This window comes from Ranitomeya variabilis, chromosome 2, assembly GCF_051348905.1.
Source record: "Ranitomeya variabilis isolate aRanVar5 chromosome 2, aRanVar5.hap1, whole genome shotgun sequence".
Classification (NCBI taxonomy): Eukaryota; Metazoa; Chordata; class Amphibia; order Anura; family Dendrobatidae; genus Ranitomeya; species Ranitomeya variabilis.
In genome coordinates, this window is record NC_135233.1 from 351099531 (window position 1) to 351124292 (window position 24762).

The following is a 24762-nucleotide window of genomic DNA, read 5'->3' on the forward strand; positions in this document are numbered from 1 at the left end:
ACCAGGAAAGGGAGACATTGTACCAGGAAGGGGCCCAGGAAGGAGGACATTATACCAGGAAGGGCCCGGGATGGAGGACATTATACCAGGAAAGGGAGACATTGTACCAGGAAGGGGCCCAGGATGGAGGACATTATACCAGGAAAGGGAGACATTGTACCAGGAAGGGGCCCAGGAAGGAGGACATTATACCAGGAAGGGCCCGGGATGGAGGACATTATACCAGGAAAGGGAGACATTGTACCAGGAAGGGGCCCAGGATGGAGGACATTGTACCAGGAAGGAGGACATTATTCCAGGAAGGGGCCCGGCCCAGGATGAGGCACATTATACCAGGAAGGGGCCCAGGATGGAGGACATTATATCAGGAAAGGGAGACATTGTACCAGGAAGGGGCCCAGGAAGGAGGACATTATACCAGGAAGGGGCCCAGGATGGAGGACATTATACCAGGAAAGGGAGACATTGTACCAGGAAGGGGCCCAGGAAGGAGGACATTATACCAGGAAGGGGCCCGGGATGGAGGACATTATACCAGGAAAGGGAGACATTGTACCAGGAAGGAGGACATTATTCCAGGAAGGACCCCGGCCCAGGATGAGGCACATTATACCAGGAAGGAGAGACATTGTACCAGGAAGGGGCCCAGGAAGGAGGACATTATACCAGGAAGGGCCCAGGATGGAGGACATTATACCAGGAAAGGGAGACATTGTACCAGGAAGGGGCCCAGGAAGGAGGACATTATACCAGGAAGGGCCCGGGATGGAGGACATTATACCAGGAAAGGGAGACATTGTACCAGGAAGGGGCCCAGGATGGAGGACATTATACCAGGAAAGGGAGACATTGTACCAGGAAGGGGCCCAGGAAGGAGGACATTATACCAGGAAGGGCCCGGGATGGAGGACATTATACCAGGAAAGGGAGACATTGTACCAGGAAGGGGCCCAGGATGGAGGACATTGTACCAGGAAGGAGGACATTATTCCAGGAAGGGGCCCGGCCCAGGATGAGGCACATTATACCAGGAAGGGGCCCAGGATGGAGGACATTATATCAGGAAAGGGAGACATTGTACCAGGAAGGGGCCCAGGAAGGAGGACATTATACCAGGAAGGGGCCCAGGATGGAGGACATTATACCAGGAAAGGGAGACATTGTACCAGGAAGGGGCCCAGGAAGGAGGACATTATACCAGGAAGGGGCCCGGGATGGAGGACATTATACCAGGAAAGGGAGACATTGTACCAGGAAGGAGGACATTATTCCAGGAAGGACCCCGGCCCAGGATGAGGCACATTATACCAGGAAGGAGAGACATTGTACCAGGAAGGGGCCCAGGAAGGAGGACATTATACCAGGAAGGGCCCAGGATGGAGGACATTATACCAGGAAAGGGAGACATTGTACCAGGAAGGGGCCCAGGAAGGAGGACATTATACCAGGAAGGGCCCGGGATGGAGGACATTATACCAGGAAAGGGAGACATTGTACCAGGAAGGGGCCCAGGATGGAGGACATTATACCAGGAAAGGGAGACATTGTACCAGGAAGGGGCCCAGGAAGGAGGACATTATACCAGGAAGGGCCCGGGATGGAGGACATTATACCAGGAAAGGGAGACATTGTACCAGGAAGGGGCCCAGGATGGAGGACATTATACCAGGAAAGGGAGACATTATACCAGGAAGGGGCCCAGGATGGAGGACATTATACCAGGAAAGGGAGACATTGTACCAGGAAGGGGCCCAGGATGGGGACATACCAAGAAAAGGGGCAGGAAGGAAGAAATTATACTTGGAAGAGGCCCAGGATGAGAGACATTATTACAGGAAGGGACCAGGATCGGGGACTTTTTTACAGGATGGGTGACATGATAGGGCGAATGTGTATGTCTTCACACTATCTGGAACGCTACAAGGGCACAGACATCTGACAAACATGCAGGTGGGGAACCAGGTCTTTATTTTTACACATGGGCACATCGGACTCTAGTTACGCCACTGACCATACGATACATTGCCTGACAAATTATCCCAGGTCTGATAGCCCCTTTTAATGATAATGCATTGGTTTCGTATAGATGAAAGATGGGCCCTCAAAACCAAGTCCTCTGGTGGGCCCAATGTCTCCCAGTCCCACATTGGAATAGATCGCTCAGTACACATAGGCTTCCATTTGCCTTGGCACTACAAGTCCTGTACACACAGGACGATGCCGAGAACTATGATCTTTGCGCAGCGCAAAAGATTATTTCACCTGATGCTTGTTCATCGGCCGCCTGTTTACAATGAAAGATTATCGTGATATTAGCGCTCTTAAGAACGCTTGGTCAGGGTAATCTTCCAGTGTAAGCGCAGCTTAAGGTTGCACCATTTATTAGTTTCCTTACTGGTGATGCATCGGCGCCTGGGATCAGAGCACCTCTCTCTATCCACGCATAATAGCCCTTCCTGCTTATTGCACTTGTCCACAAACTGCATCTAAAAAAATAAGTGGGGCTCAAGTCATGGAGGACCTGTTAATAAGCTAAAGGGGTTTCTAGGCTTAGGATGTTAAGCCTAGAAACTTCTCAGATTAGTGGTGGTCCGACACCAGGAACCCTCCACAGATCAGCCATTTTCAGCTCTGGCGGCAGCCATACTGTATCTAAACAGGGAACGGAGGAGAACAGCACGACTCCATACACCATGTAGTGGCTGTTTCCAGGTACTGCAGCTCAGCTCTTATTAAAGTGAATAGGAACTGAGCAAAACTTCCTGGAAATGGCCACTACAGAGCTATCCTCGTCATTGTGGGTCGCGAAATATACAGTATGGAAGAAAAAAGAGGAGATGAGAAGGTGGGGGGCGAGAACAAGAAGGTCTTCCCAGAATATAGTAAGCTATCACCCCTTATGCATCAGGCATACAGTAAGTGGGGGGCTGTGGCTGTTGTGTGGGCACCAGGGTAAATGAGCATGGAAGATAACTAGCCCATTATTGCCAACTGTCCTGCAAAACCAAACCAAAATGATGCCCCGAAGTGGTCAATTGGGGCTTGGCTGCTGCATTTTTGTCTTATTAATGTTGGTTAGTGTGCTGTCGTTTACACATGGCAGCTAGCTGACCCCCCTTGTTGTACATTATGGGAATCACCTTCTTTCCGAGCAGGACAGTTTACCTGATACACATGGAGGAAACTATTGGGGCAGGGAGGACAGAAGGGGCCCCTGTGCCTGAACACTATAAGAGCCCTGTGCAGCCCCATAGCTCCTATAAGCCCAGTCCATTGCGCAGCTGCACAGGTGGCTCCACCAGTGGGGGGAGGGTAACTATAGGGGTGCAGAGGTGGCGCTGGCTCTCCAGCACTGCTGCTTTAGGCCTCGTTCACACTGGAGAATTCACTATATGACGTGATAGTTCAGGGGGTAACATAACGCTCCATGCAGAAGTGGTAACCCGCCGCGGCCTGCACCTGCATGTGCTGCTATACTGGGGTCTGCGCCTCTCCGGCACCACCACCGGGCTGTGACCGACCTCGGCCGCTCCTCTCCGCACACTCGTGATGTCGCATCTGTGCCAGGAAGCTTCAGGTTCTGCCTGCACCTCATCAGCCCGGGGCCGTCAGACCCCCGCAGCAGGTTACGAGCATGGCTGGTAGCCCCGGTAGTGTCACACATTGCTACGGCCACTGTGCGCACCATAAGGACACACTGGGAAATGCACAGCACTGCCAGAGCCGCCACGTCTGTCATCTACACACACACAGCGACCAAAGCAGCTTTCTACTTGTACAGCAGTGAGAGGGTTAAGCATCAGGTCCCTCCCAGTGGGGGCGGAGCGTCGGCGGGGCCCGGAGTATAACATGCCGCGAGGAGAGGGCTGCGCAGTCTGGCACTATGGCACCCAAAAACATTGTCATCTTTGGGGCCACAGGAATGACCGGGAAAGTGACCCTGGCGCGGGCGGAGGCAGCAGGTAACTTACACTACATGGTCTACATAGCACATGGTGGGCAGCTGGGGGTCTGCTCAGTACTGCCCGGCGTGACACCCTGCCCAGTGCCCGGCGTGACACCCTGCACACACTACTCAGTGCCCGGCGTGACACCCTGCACACACTACTCAGTGCCCGGCGTGACACCCTGCACACACTACTCAGTGCCCGGCGTGACACCCTGCACACACTACTCAGTGCCCGGCGTGACACCCTGCACACACTACTCAGTGCCCGGCGTGACACCCTGCACACACTACTCAGTGCCCGGCGTGACACCCTGCACACACTACTCAGTGCCCGGCGTGACACCCTGCACACACTACTCAGTGCCCGGCGTGACACACTGCACACACTACTCAGTGCCCGGCGTGACACCCTGCACACACTACTCAGTGCCCGGCGTGACACCCTGCACACACTACTCAGTGCCCGGCGTGACACCCTGCACACACTACTCAGTGCCCGGCGTGACACACTGCACACACTACTCAGTGCCCGGCGTGACACACTGCACACACTACTCAGTGCCCGGCGTGACACACTGCACACACTGCCAGGGCCCTGCGTGACACACTGCACACACTACTCAGTGCCCTGCGTGACACACTGCACACACTACTCGGTGCCCGGCGTGACACACTGCACACACTACTCAGTGCCCGGCGTGACACACTGCACACACTACTCAGTGCCCGGCGTGACACACTGCACCCAGTGCCCGGCGTGACACACTGCACACACTGCCCAGTACACGGCGTGATACACTGCACACACTGCCCAGTGCCCGGCGTGACACACTGCACACTACTCAGTGCCCGGCGTGACACACTGCACACACTACCCAGTGCCCGGCGTGACACACTGCACCCAGTGCCCGGCGTGACACACTGCACACACTGCCCAGTACCCGGCGTGATACACTGCACACACTGCCCAGTGCCCGGCGTGACACACTGCCCAGTGCCCGGCGTGACACACTGCCCAGTGCCCGGCATGACACACTGCCCAGGGTGACACACTGCACACACTGCTCAGTGCCCGGGGTGACACACTGCACACACTGCCCAGTACCCGGCGTGATACACTGCACACACTGCTCAGTGCCCGGCGTGATACACTGCACACACTGCCCAGTGCCCGGCGTGACACACTGCCCAGTGCCCGGCATGACACACTGCCCAGGGTGACACACTGCACACACTGCACACACTGCTCAGTGCCCGGCGTGACACACTGCCCAGTGCCCGGCGTGACACCCTGCTCACAAGCGTGATGTCCATACACACAACCCAGTCCCAGGCATGTCGCCTGTATAAAGTGGCACCCTGTACAGCATGACACTCGCATACACTGCACAGTACTTGGTGTGATGCCAACACACACATATTGCACAATATCTGACATGAGACACTGCCCAGAGTGCCCAGTGTACACTGCACAGAGTGAGAGACACCTGCATATACTGCAGAGTACCCAGAGTGTCACATATATACACTGTGCAGTGCTCAACATGACGCAGAACAAACACTGCCATAATTGCACACTACATAGTGACACTCGCAGAGACTGCACAGTGCCCGGAATGACGCCAGTACACGCATATACACTGCACAGTGCCCGGAATGACGCCAGTACACGCATATACACTGCACAGTGCCCGGAATGACGCCAGTACACGCATATACACTGCACAGTGCCCGGAATGACGCCAGTACACGCATATACACTGCACAGTGCCCGGAATGACGCCAGTACACGCATATACACTGCACAGTGCCCGGAATGACGCCAGTACACGCATATACACTGCACAGTGCCCGGAATGACGCCAGTACACGCATATACACTGCACAGTGCCCGGAATTACGCCAGTACACGCATATACACTGCACAGTGCCCGGAATGACGCCAGTACACGCATATACACTGCACAGTGCCCGGAATGACGCCAGTACACGCATATACACCGCACAGTGCCCGGAATGACGCCAGTACACGCATATACACCGCACAGTGCCCGGAATGACGCCAGTACACGCATATACACTGCACAGTGCCCGGAATGACGCCAGTACACGCATATACACTGCACAGTGCCCGGAATGACGCCAGTACACGCATATACACTGCACAGTGCCCGGAATGACGCCAGTACATGCATATACACTGCACAGTGCCCCGAATGAGGCCAGTACACGCATATACACTGCACAGTGCCCGGAATGACGCCAGTACACGCATATACACCGCACAGTGCCCGGAATGAGGCCAGTACACGCATATACACCGCACAGTGCCCGGAATGACGCCAGTACACGCATATACACTGCAGTGCCCGGAATGACGCCAGTACACACATATACACTGCACAGTGCCGGTGAGACATGTGCACATGCTGCAGTGTAGCCAGTGTGACGCTGCCTGACTAGTTAGTGGCTTTAGAGAGCAGCCCAATCTCAGAGCATACACGCGCCCACACTGACTGCATGCCCACTGACACTGTGTCCGCCACTGGCTCTTCAAGTGTACAGGGATTTGAGTTTCTGAAGCACTCGCTGTAAAAAGAAAAAAAGAGAAAAATAGGACAAATAGTGCCATGAATATCAGTAACACTGCTAGATATGCAAAACGGAGGGTGTAACGGGTCACCGAGTCATTGGCCACCAAGATTGCACCGACGCATCCTCATAAGGATCGGAACTCATTTATCTCCAACTACAACACTAGAGTTTATATTACCGGTAGGATTTATTTATTAGGGGCTAAGTTTCCTATGTAAGTGTTAAGTAGCTGACTTTGCATGTTGGGGCGACACACTCCCTTTAAGCCAATGGGGCTCATTCACCGTCTTTTCCTTGCGGAATCTGCAGGACAAATGTAGCGTGTAATATATTTTTGGGGTTGACATATCTTAAGGGACCTGAGTAATCCAACTAGAGAGCGTGACTTTAGAGTAGAGGGTGTAAAGATGCACCAAGCCTATCACTCCTCATACACCACTGTGTAAAATAGAGCTTTTTAGTAAACGGGGCCCCAGAGTGCCCATGTGGCCCCTGGGGCCGCGTGCTGAGTCACGGTGAGTGTGTTTGGCAGAGATAAGCCATTTTTTGTGCTCCTCCCTCCCGGTAAACATTGATCAGCATTAGTCATTCACTTCTTAAAAAAATAGAACACAAAAAAATTGCTTTCGTCCTCACGTTGTTATATTTGTATGGACGCTCGCAGAATTAGGACTGTGAATCCGCCACGTCCTTCATTGGATGCTCCCTTTCTATTACCCTATATCCAGCTATGAGGGCAGCTTTTGGAAGCATTAACCCCTTCTGCACTGCACCAGATGTATATGGGGAAATAAAACGGACACCCTGCTGCAAAGGCTGGGACTGGAGATAAATTGGTGGGAACTTACTACTTATGCATTAACTCTTAATTGTTATGAAAAGTGATCAGATGAACTGTAAAAAAAATAAATTGTAAATTCATTCCTTGCTATTAACCCCTTTACCCCCAAGGGTGGTTTGCACGTTAATGACCGGGCCAATTTTTACAATTCTGACCACTGTCCCTTTATGAGGTTATAACTCTGGAACGCTTCAACGGATCTTGGCGATTCTGACATTGTTTTCTCGTGACATATTGTACTTCATGATAGTGGTAAAATTTCTTCGATATAACTTGCGTTTATTTGTGAAAAAAACGGATATTTGGTGAAAAATTAGAAAATTTCGCAATTTTCCAACTTTGAATTTTTATGCCCTTAAATCACAGACATATGTCACGCAAAATACTTAATAAGTAACATTTCCCACATGACTACTTTACATCAGCACAATTTTGGAACCAAATTTTTTTTTGTTAGGGAGTTATAAGGGTTAAAAGTTGACCAGAAATTTCTCATTTTTACAGCACCATTTGTTTTAGGGACCAAATCTCATTTGAAGTCATTTTGAGGGGTCTATATGACAGAAAATACCCAAGTGTGACACCATTCTAAAAACTGCACCCTTCAAGGTGCTCAAAACCACATTCAAGAAATTTATTAACCCTTCAGGTGTTTCACAGGAATTTTTGGAATGTTTAAATAAAAATTAACATTTAACTTTTTTTCACACAAAATTTATTTCAGCTCCAATTTGTTTTATTTTACCAAGGGTAACAGGAGAAAATGGACCCCAAAAGTTGTTGTACAATTTGTCCTGAGTACGCTGATACCCCATATGTGGGGGTAAACCACTGTTTGGGCGCATGGCAGAGCTCGGAAGGGAAGGAGCGCCGTTTGGAATGCAGACTTAGATGGATTGGTCTGCAGGCGTCACGTTGCATTTGCAGAGCCCCTGATGTACCTAAACAGTAGAAACCCCCCACAAGTGACCCCATATTGGAAATTAGACCCCCCAAGGAACTTATCTAGATGTGTTGTTTACAGTTTACAACGCAGAGCCATGAAAATAAAAAATCCTTTTTTTTCCCCACAAAACTTATTTTTTAGCCCCCAGTTTTGTATTTTCCCAAGGGCAACAGGAGAAATTGGACCCCAAAAGATGTTGTCCAATTTGTCCTGAGTACGCCGATACCCCATATGTTGGGGTAAACCCCTGATTGGGCACACGGGAGAGCTTTGAAGGGAAGGAGCACTGTTTTCCTTTTTCAACGCAGAATTGTCTGGAATTGAGATCGGATGCCATGTCCCGTTTGGAGAGCCCGTGATGTGCCTAAACAGTGGAAACCCCCCAATTATAACTGAAACCCTAATCCAAACACACCCCTTACCCTAATCCCAACGGTAACCCTAACCACACCCCTAACCCTGACACACCCCTAACCCTAATCCCAACCCTATTCCCAACCGTAAATGTAATCCAAACCCTAACCCTAACTTTAGCCCCAATCCTAGCCCTAACCCTAGCCCTAACCCTAGCCCTAACCCTAGCCCTAACCCTAGCCCTAACCCTAGCCCTAACCCTAGCCCTAACCCTAACCCTAATGGGAAAATGGAAATAAATACATTTTTTAAAAAAAAAAAAATTTTTCCCTAACTAAGCGGGTGATGAAGGGGGGTTTGATTTACTTTTATAGCGGGTTATTTAGCAGATTTTTATGATTGGCAGCCGTCACACACTGAAAGACGCTTTTTATTGCAAAAAATATTTTTTGCGTTACCACATTTTGAGAGCTATAATTTTTCCATATTTGAGTCCACAGAGTCATGTGAGGTCTTGGTTTTTGCGGGACGAGTTGACGTTTTTATTGGTAACATTTTCGGGCACATGACATTTTTTGAACACTTTTTATTCCGATTTTTGTGAGGCAGAATGATCAAAAACCAGCTATTCATGAATTTCTTTTGGGATAGGCGTTTATACCGTTCCGCGTTTGGTAAAATTGATAAAGCAGTTTTATTCTTCGGGTCAGTACGATTACAGCGATATCTCATTTATATCATTTTTTTATGTTTTGGCGCTTTTATACGATAAAAGCTATTTTATAGAAAAAATAATAATTTTGGTATCGCTTTATTCTCAGGACTATAACTTTTTTCTTTTTTTGCTGATGATGCTGTATGGCGGCTCGTTTTTTGCGGGACAAGATGATGTTTTCAGCGCTACCATGGTTATTTATATGTCTTTTTGATCGCGTTATTCCACTTTTTGTTCGGTGGTACGGTAATAAAGCGTTGTTTTTTGCCTTGTTTTTTTTTTTTTTTCTTACGGTATTTACTGAAGGGGTTAACTAGTGGGGCAGTTTTATAGGTTGGGTCGTTACGGACGCGGCGATACTAAATATGTGTACTTTTATTGTTTTTTTTTTTTTTTTATTTAGATAAAGAAATGTATTTATGGGAATAATTTATTTTTTTTTTTTTCTTTATTTAGGAATTTATTTTTTATTTATTTTTTTTTACACATGTGGAAAAAATTTTTTTTTACTTTGTCCCAGGGGGGGACATTACAGATCGGTGATCTGACAGTGTGCACAGCACTCTGTCAGATCACCGATCTCACTTAGAGTGCAGCAGGCTTACCAGCGCCTGCTCTGAGCAGGCACTCGGTAAGCCACCTCCCTCCCTGCAGGACCCGGATGCCGCGGCCATCTTGGATCCGGGACCTGCGGCGAGGAGGGAGGTAGGAGACCCTCGGAGCAACGCGATCACATCGCGTTGCTGCGGGGGTCTCAGGGAAGCCCGCAGGGAGCCCCCTCCCTGCGCGATGCTTCCCTATACCGCCGGTACACCGCGATCATGTTTGATCGCAGTGTGCCGGGGGTTAATGTGCCGGGGGCGGTCCGTGACTGCCCCTGGCACATAGTGCCGGATGTCAGCTGCGATAGGCAGCTGACACCCGGCCACGCTCCCCCCCCCCGTGAGCGCGGCCGATCGTGTATGACGTACTATCCCATCGGTGGTCATACGGGCCCACCCCACCTCGACGGGATAGTACGTCAGATGTCAGAAAGGGGTTAAATTTCACATAATTAAAAAAAAAAAAAAATTAAAAGAGAGCAGTTCAATTGGCTAAACTCAAGAAAATGCTGCAATACTATTAATTTTATTTCTATAGCGCCAACTGCGCCCGCTGCACTTTGCAATTGAGTGGGGACAGGAACAGACAATAAAGGCGTTACACAGAGTTCTACAGTTACAGTAGCCTGTAAGGAGATAGGGGGCACAATAGGTAGAACGTGCTCGGCATGTACGGGTCCGGTCATCTTTGTAATAAATAATCCATGATCCGGTTACCAGCCAGTATCTAAGGGATCGCTCACATCAGTGTATAAAAATATCTGAGATTCTCAGCCAGAAAAGTTGAAGTGTCATGTATTTGTTTTTGTTTTTTCCTCACCTAGCATCCATATGACATGCGTTTTTAACATCAGCTTTTACATACAGTAATTCTGTCAATCTTGTATACAGATATAGTCATAGCCAAAAGTATTCACACCCCTGCAATTCTGTCAGATAATACTCAGTTTCTTCTTGAAAACGATTGCAAACACAAATTCTTTGGTATTATTATCTTCATTTAATTTGTCTTAAATGAAAAAAACACAAAAGAGAATGAAGCAAAAAGCAAAACATTGATCATTTCACACAAAACTCCAAAAATGGGCCAGACAAAAGTATTGGCACCCTCAGCCTAATACTTGGTTGCACAACCTTTAGCCAAAATAACTGCGACCAACCGCTTCCGGTAACCATCAATGAGTTTCTTACAATGCTCTGCTGGAATTTTAGACCATTCTTCTTTGGCAAACTGCTCCAGGTCCCTGATATTTGAAGGGTGCCTTCTCCAAACTGCCATTTTTTTTAATCTCTCCACAGGTGTTCTATGGGATTCAGGTCTGGACTAATTGCTGGCCACCTTAGGGTATGTGTCCACGTTCAGGCTTGCTTCAGGCTTTGGTCAGGATTTTATGCAAGTAAAATCCTGACCAAAACTGCACCTGAGGTCACTGGCAGGTCACCTGCGGTGTTCCTGCGTATTTTGCTCATTGTAGCAACATGCTGCATTTTGAAAAAACGCACCGCGCATGCGTTTTCGCGGCAAAAACGCATGCGTTTTTTAACGCATAGTGGAGTTGGGATTTCATGAAGTCCCCTCCACTATACTGTAACATCTGGACGCTGCGTTTTTGACGCTGCGGAAAAACGCAGCGTTTCCTGAACGTGGAAACATACCCTTAGAAGTCTCCAGTGCTTTCTCTTAAACCATTTTCTAGTGCTTTTTGAAGTGTGTTTTGGGTCATTGTCCTGCTGGAAGACCCATGACCTCTGAGGGAGATCCAGCTTTCTCACACTGGGCCCTACATTATGCTGCAAAATTTGTTGGTAGTCTTCAGACTTCATAATGCAATGCACACGGTCAAGCAGTCCAGTGCCAGAGGCAGCAAAGCAACCCCAAAACATCAGGGAACCTCCGCCATGTTTGACTGTAGGGACCGTGTTCTTTTCTTTGAATGCCTCTTTTTTTCTCCTGTAAACTCTATGTTGATGCCTTTGCCCAAAAAGCTCTACTTTTGTCTCATCTGACCAGAGAACATTCTTCTAAAATGTTTTAGGCTTTTTCAGGTAAGTTTTGGCAAACTCCAGCCTGGCTTTTTTATGTCTCGGGGTAAGAAGTGGGGTCTTCCTGGGTCTCCTACCATACAGTCCCTTTTCATTCAGATACCGACGGATAGTACGGGTTGACACTGTTGTACCCTCGGACTGCAGGGCAGCTTGAACTTGTTAGGATGTTAGTCGAGGTTCTTTATCCAACATCCGCACAATCTTGCGTTGAAATCTCTTGTCAATTTTTCTTTTTCGTCCACATCTAGGGAGGTTAGCCACAGTGCCATGGGCTTTAAACTTCTTGATGACACTGAACATGGTAGACACAGGAACAGATCTTTGTAGATGGACTTGTAGACTTGAGATTGCTCAAGCTTCCTCACAATTTGGTTTCCCAAGTCCTCATACAGTTCTTTGGTCTTCTTTCTTTTCTCCATGCTCAATGTGGTACACACAAGGACACAGGACAGAGGTTGAGTCAACTTTAATCCATGTCAACTGGCTGCAAGTGCAAGTGTGATTTAGTTATTGCCAACACCTGTTAGGTGCCACAGGTAAGTTACAGGTGCTGTTAATTACACAAATTAGAGAAGCATCACATGATTTTTTCGAACAGTGCCAATACTTTTGTCCACCCCCTTTTTTATGTTTGGTGTGGAATTATATCCAATTTGGCTTTAGAACAATTCTTTTTGTGTTTTTTTTTTTTTTTTTTTTTCATTTAAGACAAATTAAATGACGATAATACCAGAGAATTTGTGTTTGCAATCATTTTCAGGAAGAAACTGAGTATTATCTGTCAGAATTGCAGGGGTGTGAATACTTTTGGCCATGACTGTAGATACAGAGATAGAAATAGGTCAGTGACATATACAATTAGTGCAGCGGGTGTGTATCTTCCTGTACATGTATTTAGGTAATAATTAAAGTAAAAGAAAAAAAATGGCATGGGGTCCCCATACTGTTCTTAACCAGCTTAGGGAAAGCCGACAGCTGGGGACTGATGTTTATAGTTTGAGAAGGGGGCAATAAACATGGAGCTTCTCAGACTATTACTATCAGATCACAGCTTTCCACTTAGCCTTTACTGGCTATTAATAAGGGGTGCCTCCCTCCAAAAAATGTTGTGGGGTCCCCCTATTTTAAATAACCAGCAAAGGCTAGGCAGATAGCTGCAGGCTGATATTAATAGCCTAGGAAGGGGCCAAGGATATTGACACCCCCCCCCCCCCATACCCTTATAGTCTAAAAACATCAGCCCTCAGCCCCCCAGAAATGGCACATTCTTTAGACTGACGCTTGGTCTCCACTCTTCCCACTTGCCCTGGTGCAGTAACACGTCGGGTAATAGTATTAGAGTTCATGTCAGCTGTTTTACGGTTGCCGATATCAAGCCCAGGGGCTAGTAATGGAGAGGCACCTATCACACCCCATTAATAACCCTATAGTCATATTGTAAATAATGCACAGCCAGAATAAAGTCCTTTATTTGAAATAAACACTCCCCACCCTCCTTTTCCCATTTATTACTCTAAAATAATAAACCACTATGCTCCTCACCTGGTCCGTGTGCCATTTGATTTTTTTTTTTCTCTCACCCATTAACTTTCACTGGTGAGTTTCAACCATTCCCCGTAGCCATACACAGCATGCTGCAAACTTTTCTTCACCCCAATCCTAGATGAGGAAAAAATGACACACAAGCACTGCCTCATTGACTAACATTATAGCGAGATCTTCTCACGTCACATGCGCCAAGTTTCAACACTGATGTGAGCGCACCTTTGAGTACAGTTATCAAGTGCTCCTGGGTGCCCAGACCGTCTCATAAATTGGGACGGTTCAACACCAGTGCAGAGCTTGCTCAGGAATGGCAGCAGGCAGGTGGCAGTGCAGCTGCATTCAAAAGTGAGGCCAAGAATTTTGGAGGCTGGCCTGGTCTCTAGAAGAGCAGCAAAGAAGCCACAAGGAGAGCATCAAGGGCAGACTGACCTTCTGTAGGAAGTACAGGGGGCTGGAGTAACGTGATTTTCTCTGATGAAGACCCCTTCAGTTTGGGACATCTGGATGAATGATTGTCTGGAGAAGAAAAGGTGAGCGCTACCATCAGTCCTGTGTCTGTCAACAGTAAAGCCTCCCGAGACCATTCATGTGTGGGAGCTCACTCACAATTTTACCATGAATAAAGAATGGGATCTAAACATCCTCCAAGAACAACTTCTCTCCACCATCCAGGAGCAATTTGGTGATGAATGTTTTTTTTTTTTTTTTTTTTCTAGCATGATGGAGACCATGTCGCAAGGCAAAAGTGATGACTCGTGAACAAAAGTGGCTCGGTGAACAAAACATTCAAATTTTGGGTCCCTTATTAGGAAACATCCCCGATCGCAATTCCAAAAGCAGTAGGACAAACAAAAAACACAAAAATTGTGATAAAGCCCCCCCAAATACCAAGCCAAAAAATGGGCGGTCAGTCAGGATTTGGGTCGGAAGTTGATATCCTGCTGCCAGGGGATGAAGGGCAGATATCTTGAAAAATAAAATTCAAGCTGTAAATATTGAGTCTTTCCTTAAACCTGACGAATGGCAATAACATTTTACAAACTTATGAAATGCTGATAATTATGCTTTTGCATTCTTGTTGCAAAGGCTTTCTGATAACCTGATCACTGGGTGTCTTGCTGCTGGATCGCCAGCAATCCTCCTGTAATGTATAGTAGGTAGTGTTCAATTTACCTACAGCACCCCCACAGGGGAAAAATGACATTACATGATTCCCATTAAAACCCAGGAGCTGTCCATGTCATATACAGACATGTCTTGTTCTTTAAAGCAAGACACACTCTTTGAAGATACGCTCTACTCTGGCTGAAGGATAAGGGGGTCTTGAACTGGAGACGAACCGGTCCAGTGGGCAGTCCTATTAGTGACTGACAGCTTTCCTTGTATAAGAGTGCATACAAAGATAGGAAAAAACAAGTAGAGTCTTTGAAACCCACAGTGGGCATTAGTTTTCATTAAATCACATCGACTTTGCTTGGACAGTTAAACGTAGCAGATGTGTTCCACAAAGAAAAACGCAGCGGAAATAATGTCATGTGTATTAAGAGCTAATTTTTTATGGTCTTTGCCAGTTATGCAGAGCCGCCTAAAAACATGCTCCCTTGGTAAAAAAAAAAAACACATACAAATTAGCACTGAACCATATGATGGAGTGGCAGCAGGAATAAAAGAACAGCAAAAAATGTTCTGTGAAAGAAAATCCCTGAGCTTCTCAGTCTACTACTTTTTTTCAGTATTGCTTTGCGTCACTCCATTGCAGAGATATTCCCATTGGTTTCTTTTGAAGTGCAGTATGTGAAATCTCTGCTTGTAGACCAATTGGGCATTTCCCCAGTCTTCTCTTGAGGCGTGCACTTTCACTCCTCCCACCCAGACACTGCCAATCACAGCTCAGCAGTATCGGAGACTGATAGACTGCTGGATCAGATGCCAAGCTGTGATTGGCGGTGTCTGGAAGGAAGAGGTGAAAGTGCATGCCCCAAGAGGAGACTGTGAAGGAATGCCCAATTTGTCTAGAAGTAGAGATTTCACATACTGCGCTCCAAAAGCAACAAATGTGAATATCTCCGCAAAGGAGCAACGCAGTGCAAAACGGGGAAAAGAGTCAGAATCAGGGGAGCTCAGGAAATATTGTACGGTATTTAAATTTTGAGAGCGTGATCGATCCTCTTTAAAGCTGACTTGGGTGGGATTTATTGTGAAATTCTGGTGTGGACTCCAAAAAGTAATGTAATGACTGTTATAGTAACAATCGTATGGATGAACACTATTCTACTGTAGCAGTCTATTGTAGTCATTATACATCACACTTACCATTTAGGTAGTGTGTTGGGTGTCCTCGGGGGCTACCTGGCCAATATTTATTGCATGACAAGCTGGAGGCACTATGCCAACCCCTTGGCAATGCTTTTGTCACATGGGACTGCTAAATCTTACAAGCGAATAATGAATATATTAGCGCGGTTCTGAGAATCTGACGATTCCTGCTGACACGTCCTGACTGGCAAACTGGAAAAAAGAGAACTTAACTGAAGGAAAGTAAGAAACCTAATCAGGGTGACTCATCACAGCTGGTGCGAATAGAAATGGCAGAGATCCATAAAGTAGGGAGCACCGGTGTTCTGCAGTAGGATTACCTGCCTTCCAATGGAAAGCCACAGATATTAGCTGTGCCAAATGACAAACACAGCTCTGCAACATCTATTTCTCCAATATCCTCACACACCTACAGTATGTTAATTGCAGTTTTTGTCCCTGCTGTTACAAGCCCAATTATTTTCCAGTCCTGTACAATGTACATATGATAAATCATGTCGTTGTTCTCAATATATACCGTGGATATGCTTTACAAGTACGAGATTGGAATAAGCCTTAAAAAGTTTGTACTGAGCAAGCAGGAGTGGACACAGACAGAAGGGGCCCTGCGCAAGAACAGTATATGGTCCCATTGCAGTCCAATATCTCATCTTACACACACACACACACACACACACACACACACACACACACACACACACACACACACACACACACACACACACACACACACACACACACACACACTTCCATCTGATCTGGAGTTGGTAGTGGCCCCCTTACCTCTTGGGGCCCCTGTACGGCTTCACAGGTTGCACCAGTGGTATGTCCGCACCTGATCCTAACAATGGAGGTCCAAAGTGTCCTGTATGAATAAATCTGTAGTGCCCTATTGATGTTGAAGGGGTTGTACCAAGTTTGGAAGTTCTCTCCTATTCATAGGATGGGTGATCTGTTTCCTTCTAGGTCCTGTGCATGGCACGCAGGTCTCCTGGGAGTGTGCTAATGGGGTCAGCATGTACTGCTAAGTGTCTCCAGCCAGTAGCTGGGAGACATCCAGTATTTAAGGCACCCTCCCCTATTGGATGGTGCCTTAGCAACTTCAGTTATCAGTCTATATCCTGTTTCCTAGTTGTAAGGGCCCTGTACCTGTGCTCTCTGTATCTGATCCTGCTTGTACCTGTACCCGAACCCATTCTCCCTGTAACCAGTGTTGTTCCTGATCTGCCTAAACCAACTCCTGCATATTAGTGAACAAGCACCTGTGGCCATCCTGTGTTCCTATTCAAGTCCTGCTTGTGCCTAATCCCGCTCCTATCTGTCACATACATCCTGCTAACCAGTTCCTCACCAGTCTTACTTCCCTGTCCCTTTGTGAATCAGTTTCCACGGCTCCGTGATCTGTACTAGAGTAGCAGGTGGCATCCACCTGGGTTCACGTCTAAAACACACCATCGAGGGCTCTAGTGAAGAACCTTGTGTTCGTTTAGGTACGCCCCTCCAGGCTTTCCCCGGACTGCGTAACATCCAAAGTTGTTTTGGCATAACCCTTTAACCCCTTCCCACACCTTGACGTACTATGACATCATGGTGCAGACTCATCAGCTGAGCCCACTCTTCACAGGGCAGTTGCCAGTTGTTATACAGCCAGCATCTGCCAATAACAGCAGAGATTGGAGCTAGCCCTGATCGCTGCTATTTACCACCTAAATGCAGCTGTCAATTTGACAGAAGCATTATATGTAGCACAAGCAATTCAGTTAATGCGATCCTAGGATGCTGATTAGTAGGCCATGACAACCTAAGGCCACAATCAGCGCCATTTTGGTACTCCTACCTGGGTTTCATAGATCATGACACTCACTATATAATGCAATACTGTAAATTGCAGTTTAAATAACAAGTGATTAAACAATTGCAAGATCGATTCCCAAATAAGGAATCAAAAATTACAATGAAAAGTAGATGAAAAAATATTAAATAAAAAACATAGATTTCTATAACTCAGTTTTCTCCTTTTAAACGAAAAAAAAAATATTTGACATTGCTGGATCCATAAAAGCTCAATCAAATAAAAAAATTATTTAACTCATAAGGAAAATGTCTTCAAGAAAAAAATGAAAGGCCAGATTTGCCATTCTTTGGGGTTGCCACACATCCCTGAAAATACTAGTCAAAATGTCGTATGAAATGGTACCATTTAACACTACTAGAGCTCGGCATGCAAAAGGGAGGGAGGATAAGTACTGTCATAAAAATCAGAAAATTACATTGTATGATTTTTACATAATTTATTTGCATTTTATTGCATGAAATAAGTATTTGATACGATAGAAAAACAGAACTTAATATTTGCTACAGAAACCTTTGTTTGCAATTACAGAGGTCAGACGTTTCCTGTAGTTCTCAAAAAAGTTTTCACACACTGCAGCAGGGATTTTGGCCCCCTCCTCCATACAGATCATCTCCAGATCTTTCAGGTTTCGGGGCTGCATTGAGTTTCAACTCCCTGCAAAGATTTCCTATTGGGTACAGGTCTGGAGACCGGCTAGGACACTCCAGGACCCTGAAATGCTTCTTAGGAACGACTATCCACCTTCAATGCTCTTAATGAGTGAAGGAGGTTGTCGGCCAAAATCTCACTATACATGACCCCATCCATCCTCCTTTCAATACGCTGCAGTCATCTTGTCCCCTTTGCAGAAAAGCACCCCCAAAGTATGTTTCCCCCACCATGCTTCACATTTGGGATGGTATTCTTGAGGTTGTATTCATCCTTCTTCCTCCAAACATGGCGAGTGGAGTTGATAATAAAAAGTTCTATTTTGGCCTAACCTGACCACATGACCTTCTCCCATTCCTGCTCTGGATCATCCAGATGGTCATTGGCGAACTTTAAACGGGCCTGGACATGTGCTGGTGTGAACAGGAGAACCTTGCGTGCCCTGCAGGATTTTAATCCATGACGGTGTAGTGTGTTACTAACAGTAATGTTTGAGACTGTGGTCCCAGCTCTCTTCAAGTCATTGACCAGATCTTCCAGTGTAGTTCTGGGCTGATCATGACTGTTCTCAGAATCATTCTTGGTCCAGAAGCGACGGAGCCCCAGACCAAGGAAGATTGACAGTCATCTTGTGTTTCTTCCATTTTCTAATAATTGCGCCAACAGTTGTTGCCTTCTCACCAAGCTGCTTGCCCATTGTCCTGTAGCCCATCCCAGCCTTGTGCAGATCTACAATTTTGTCCCTGGTGTCCTTAGACGGCTCTTTGGTCTTGGCCATGGTGGAGAGGTTGGAGTGTGATTGAATGTGTGGACAGGGGTCTTTTACACAAGTAACAAGTTCTCAAAGGTGCAATTAATACAGGTAATGAGGGCAGAGTAGGAGGGATTCTTAAAGAAAAACTAACAGGTCTGCAAGAGCCAGAATTCTTGCTGGTTGGGTGGTGATCAAATACTTATTTCATGCAATAAAATGCAATTTAATTATTTAAATTTATTTTATTTGTAGATTTTGTCTCACAGGTGAAGTGTATCTACTATAAAAATTACAGACCCTCCATTCTTTGTAGGTGGGAAATGATTTTGCAAGTTCAGTGTATCAAATACTTATTTTCCCCACTGTATGTATAATAACTATATATTTAATGATTGTGGGTTTTTTTAAATTATCACTAGAGAACTAGTAAGCTTGCTGCCATGCGGTCCTCTATATTTATGTGACCTAAATAACCCCATGCCCACCATTGATTGGCAGCTTTCTGTGTACATTGTGCATAGGCAGAAAGCTGACATTCAGTGGTGTAGGTGGGGATATACAGTGCTCGGCATTAGAGAACTGCTAGATCTGCAGCATGTAAACAGTGATTTTTTTCAAAAGGTCAGCAAGCAGCCCAGTAAGTGACACATCACTGGAATCAGGGTCTCTGCTCCTACATCATGCTGCTCTCAGATGGGATAGAAAAATCCTTCTGCAATGGGGTAGAAAAATCCTGCTGCATGGTGATTCAAGGGTATCTGAGCAGCCCCTAAACTTTGTCAGGAGAACACTACTTTATAGGCTGGAGTCATACTTGCGTGTGCAATGTGAGAAACTCGCATCAATACCCGACACTGCCACCGGCAGTTCGGACTGGAGCATTCAGCTGCATAGAAATAAATGTAGCTGAACGCTCCGGTGCCGAGTGCTGCCGGCAGTGCCGGGTATTGAGGCGAGAGACTCGCGTGAGTTTCTCGCATTGCACACGAAAGTGTGACCCCTGCCATACAGATCCGTTCAGTTTTCAGAGAGCTTTTTTAGCTTTTATCAGGCAAGATGCCACATTGCACTATATAATATGCTTAGCACTATAAAAATCTGTCATCTACAGGGTACAATGTGACTGTCCTGGTGAGGGACCCAGCTCGCCTCCCTGATAGCAAGAAGTCTCCGAGGGTCATTGTTGGTGATGTGCTGAACAAATCAGATGTCTCTAAGGCTGTGGAGGGACAGGACGCTGTCATTATTATCCTGGGGACCAGGAATGACCTTGGTAATGTACACAGATTCTCTTATTTCCTCTATATTGGACTCTACTATATTGTACGATCTGGTGCTCTGTTCTACATTACAGAATTGGGAAGACTTATAAAAAACTACCTAAAAGAATCTTTTGGCCAGTTGCCCAATATATTTTAGTCTGTTTTATATAGCATTATATGGCACCACATAATACCACTATATAATAATGCCCTGATAACAGATGTTAACATGTAGATGATAATGTCTTATAGGTGTAGGGGGGGGAACCCCAATTTCAAATTGATTTTTCCAACATGAATATTGCATATATATATATGCAGAGGAGATCCGAGCACTCAACTCTGACCAGCATCCTTGACCCTGCTGAAGAAAAGCCTCCCTACAGCATAAAGCTGCTGCCACCATGTTTGATGGTGGGGATGGTGTTTTCAGGGGATGCGCAGTGGTTGTATTCCACCACACATAGCGTTTTGTATTTAGGCCAAAAAGTTATAGGGTATGTGCACACGTTGCAGATTTGCCTGCTGATTTTTCTGCACTAAATCCGCAGCTCTTTGCAGAAAACGCAGGTGCGTTTTTTACGCGGTTTGATGCTCGTTTTTGATGCTTGTTTTTGTATGCGTTTTTGAAAGCTAAATAAAGATGTGTTCTTGAGCAAAAAAAAAAACTGATGTCATTTCATGTCCAACCTTCTTTCACATTTGTCCAACCCACTTTCCATTACACACACAGACAGATATAATAAATAGATAAGATAGATCTATAGATAGAAGGAATGAGAGACAGATGACAGAGATCTATAGCTAGATAATATCTATCGATCTATGTATAGGTCTATCTGTCATCTATCTAGCTCATTCCTTCTATCTATATATTATATCTATCATCTATCTAACCAATAGATAGAAGGAATGAGATAGATATACAGTATGAATAGATATATTTATCTATAGATATCTATGGATAGATGTAGATAGATATATCTATCTAACTATCCATATATCTGTCTACAGCTATCCATAGATACATAGATATATCTTTAGATAGATATATGAATAGATATATCTATCCCATTCCTTCTATCTATCCCATATCTATCTATAGACAGATAGAAGGAATGAGATATATAGATAGATCTACATATAGATAGATCTATAGATATGTGAATAGATAGATCTATGTATCTATCTATAGATATATGTATGGATAGATACAGTTATATGAAAAAGTTTGGGCACCCCTATTAATCTTAAGCTTAATGTTTTATAAAAATTGTTTTTTTTTGCAACAGCTATTTCAGTTTCATATATCTAATAACTGTTGGACACAGTAATGTTTCTGCCTTGAAATGAGGTTTATTGTACTAACAGAAAATGTGCAATCTGCATTCAAACAAAATTTGACAGGTGCATAAGTATGGGCACCCTTATCATTTTCTTGTTTTAAATACTCCTACCTACTTTTTACTGACTTACTAAAGCACTTTTTTGGGTTTTGTAACCTCATTGAGCTTTGAACTTCATAGCCAGGTGTATGCAATCATGAGAAAAGCTACTTAAAGTGGCCACTTGCAAGTTGTTCTCCTGTTTGAATCTATTCTGAAGAGTGGCATCATGGGCTCCTCAAAACAACTGTCAAATGATCTGAAAACAGAGTCAAGGACAATCCTCAGACCACCTCCAGAGAGCTGCAGCATCAACTTGCTGCAGATGGTGTCACTGTGCATCGGTCAACTATACAACGCACTTTGCACAAGGAGAAGCTGTATGGGAGAGTGATGCGAAAGAAGCCGTTTCTGCAAGCACGCCACAAACCGAGTCGGCTGAGGTATGCAAAAGCACATTTGGAGAAGCCAATTTCTTTGTGGAAGAAGGTCCTGTGGACTGATGAAACCAAGATTGAGTTGTTTGGTCATACAAAAAGGCGTGATGCATGGCGGCAAAAAAACACAGCATTCCAAGAAAAACACTTGCTACCCACAGTAAAATTTGGTGGAGGTTCCATCATGCTTTGGGGCTGTGTGGCCAATGCCGACAACCGGGAATGTTGTTAAAGTTGAGGGACGCATGGATTCCTCTCAGTATCAGCAGATTCTTGACAATAATGTTCATGAATCAGTGACAAAGTTGAAGTTACGCAGGGGACGGATCTTTCAGCAAGACAATGATCCAAAACACTGCTCCAAATCTACTCAGGCATTCATGCCGAGAAACAATTACACTGTTCTGGAATGGCCATCCCAGTCCCCAGACCTGAATATCATTGAACATCTGTGGGATCACTTGAAGAGGGCTGTCCATGCTCGGCGACCATCAAACTTAACTGAACTGGAATTGTTTTGTAAAGAGGAATGGTCAAAAATACCTTCATCTAGGATCCAGGAACTCATTCAAAGCTACAGGAAGCGACTAGAGGCTGTTATTTTTGCAAAAGGAGGATCTACTAAATATTAATGTCACTTTTCTGGTGAGGTGCCCATACTTATGCACCTGTCAAATTTTGTTTGAATGCAGATTGCACATTTTCTGTTAGTACAATAAACCTCATTTCAAGGCAGAAACATTACTGTGTCCAACAGTTATTAGATATATGAAACTGAAATGGCTGTTGCAAAAAAAACAATTTTTATAAGACATTAAGCTTAAGATTAATAGGGGTGCCCAAACTTTTTTATATAACTGTATATCTATGGATAGATGTAGATGGATATATGGATAATTAGGCTACTTTCACACATCAGTTTTTTACGTCAGGCAGGATCCGGCTAATTTTTGAAAAACGGATCCGTTGCAAATAGTGAAAAACTGATGCAACTGATCCTTTTTTTGAGAGAGAGAGAAAATGTGCATGATTTGAATGGAAAAAATGCATGAAAAACTGGATTCGGAGGCCGGATTCATCATTTCACATCTCAGTTTCATACGTTTTTTGCTGGATCAGCCGCTGGGCGTTTTTTCGCCGGACAGAAAAAACGTTCCTCTGTGCGTTTTCTCCGTCTGCCAGAAACAGCTTTTTTGACAGATCCGGCAAAAAACTGATGAAACGTGTGGCCATCAGGCGCAATCTGGCGCTAATTCAACTCTGAGAAAAAGTATCCGTTTTTTTTTCAAAACTCGCCGGATTGTGCCTGACGGCGAAAACCTGATGTGTGAAAGTAGTCAGATAGATATGGATATATCTATCTATAAATAAATATATCTATAGATCGATATAGCCATAGTTATATCTATAGACATATCCATAGTTATATCTATAGATATATCCATAGATGTATAATAGCAAGGCCAATGTTGATTAATGAACATGTTTAATTAAAAAAAAAATGGCATGGGCTCCCGCGCCATTTTCTGCCCCAGAGGGGGAAGGCCGGGGGCCAATATTTGTAGCCTGGGAAGGGGGTAATACCCATGGCCCCTTCCCAGGCTATGAATATCAGCTCGCAGCTGTCTGCGTAGTCTTTACTGGCTATTAAAATAGGGGGACCCCCCAAAAAAAAATGACGTGGGGTCCCCCTATACTTCCCCCTATACTTTATAGCCAGAAAGGCTACGCAGACAGCTGCGGGCTGATATTCATAGCCTAGAGAGGGGCCATGGATATTTGCCCCCTCGGCTACAAATACCAACCCCCAGCCGCCGCAGAAATGGCGCATTTGTAAGATGCACCAATTTCGGCACTAAGTAATAAGGGGTTAATGTCAGCTTGCTAATGTAAGGTGACATTAAGCCCTGTTAATAATGGAGAGGCGTCAATAAGACACCTATCCATTATTCATCCTATAGTAGTGAAAGAGTTAAAATACTTTTTTCTGGCTGTGTTTTATTTATTTAATATTCTTAATTTATCGGTTGTCCATGACAGCACCACAGAGAGAGGGGATCCGCCCTTCAGGAACAGGAAACCTACAGATACATAAGGGCGGCACCTCTCCCATGCATCAGTTGGTTTCCTGTTCCTGAAGGACAGGATGCCCTACAGATATCTGTATTTCATCTAGAATACCCAGGCCAGCTGTCCGACTCAGGTAGCGAGGGGGTCTCCTACCTCGGTCAGTGCGGGTCCCTGGAAGCGCCACGGTGGGTCCGGGTAGGGCTCCATGGCAGTGAGTGGAGCAGGTCCGGAGGATGTCCGTCTATAGGTGCCAGCGACAGAGGTAAGTATTTCCCCCCCACCCCCACCCCCTTCCCGGGGTCCGTCCAGTTTCCCCTGTGCCTCTGGGCTCCTGCGTCCCGTCGGTCGTCCTGTCCGGGGCGCCTGGCATGGCGGTGTGCGGTGGAGTCGACCGGCGGGGCCGGGACTGGAAGCCGGCCGGCTTCTGCTGCAGACGCCGCTA

General features: G+C 45.8%; 1 protein-coding gene across 2 annotated transcripts in view; it reads left to right on the plus strand.

Moving 5' to 3' along the window:
• The first annotated feature begins 3806 nt into the window (after positions 1-3806).
• The window catches only part of BLVRB (biliverdin reductase B), a 37014-nt gene continuing 16058 nt past the window's right edge, over positions 3807-24762 (plus strand). For both annotated transcript variants that reach the window (XM_077285575.1, XM_077285576.1), the window contains exons 1-2: positions 3807-3962; positions 20278-20439. In XM_077285575.1, coding sequence (XP_077141690.1) covers positions 3884-3962; positions 20278-20439 — 241 coding nt within the window. In that variant the 5' untranslated portion in view covers positions 3807-3883. The remainder of the gene's footprint in view (positions 3963-20277; positions 20440-24762) is intronic.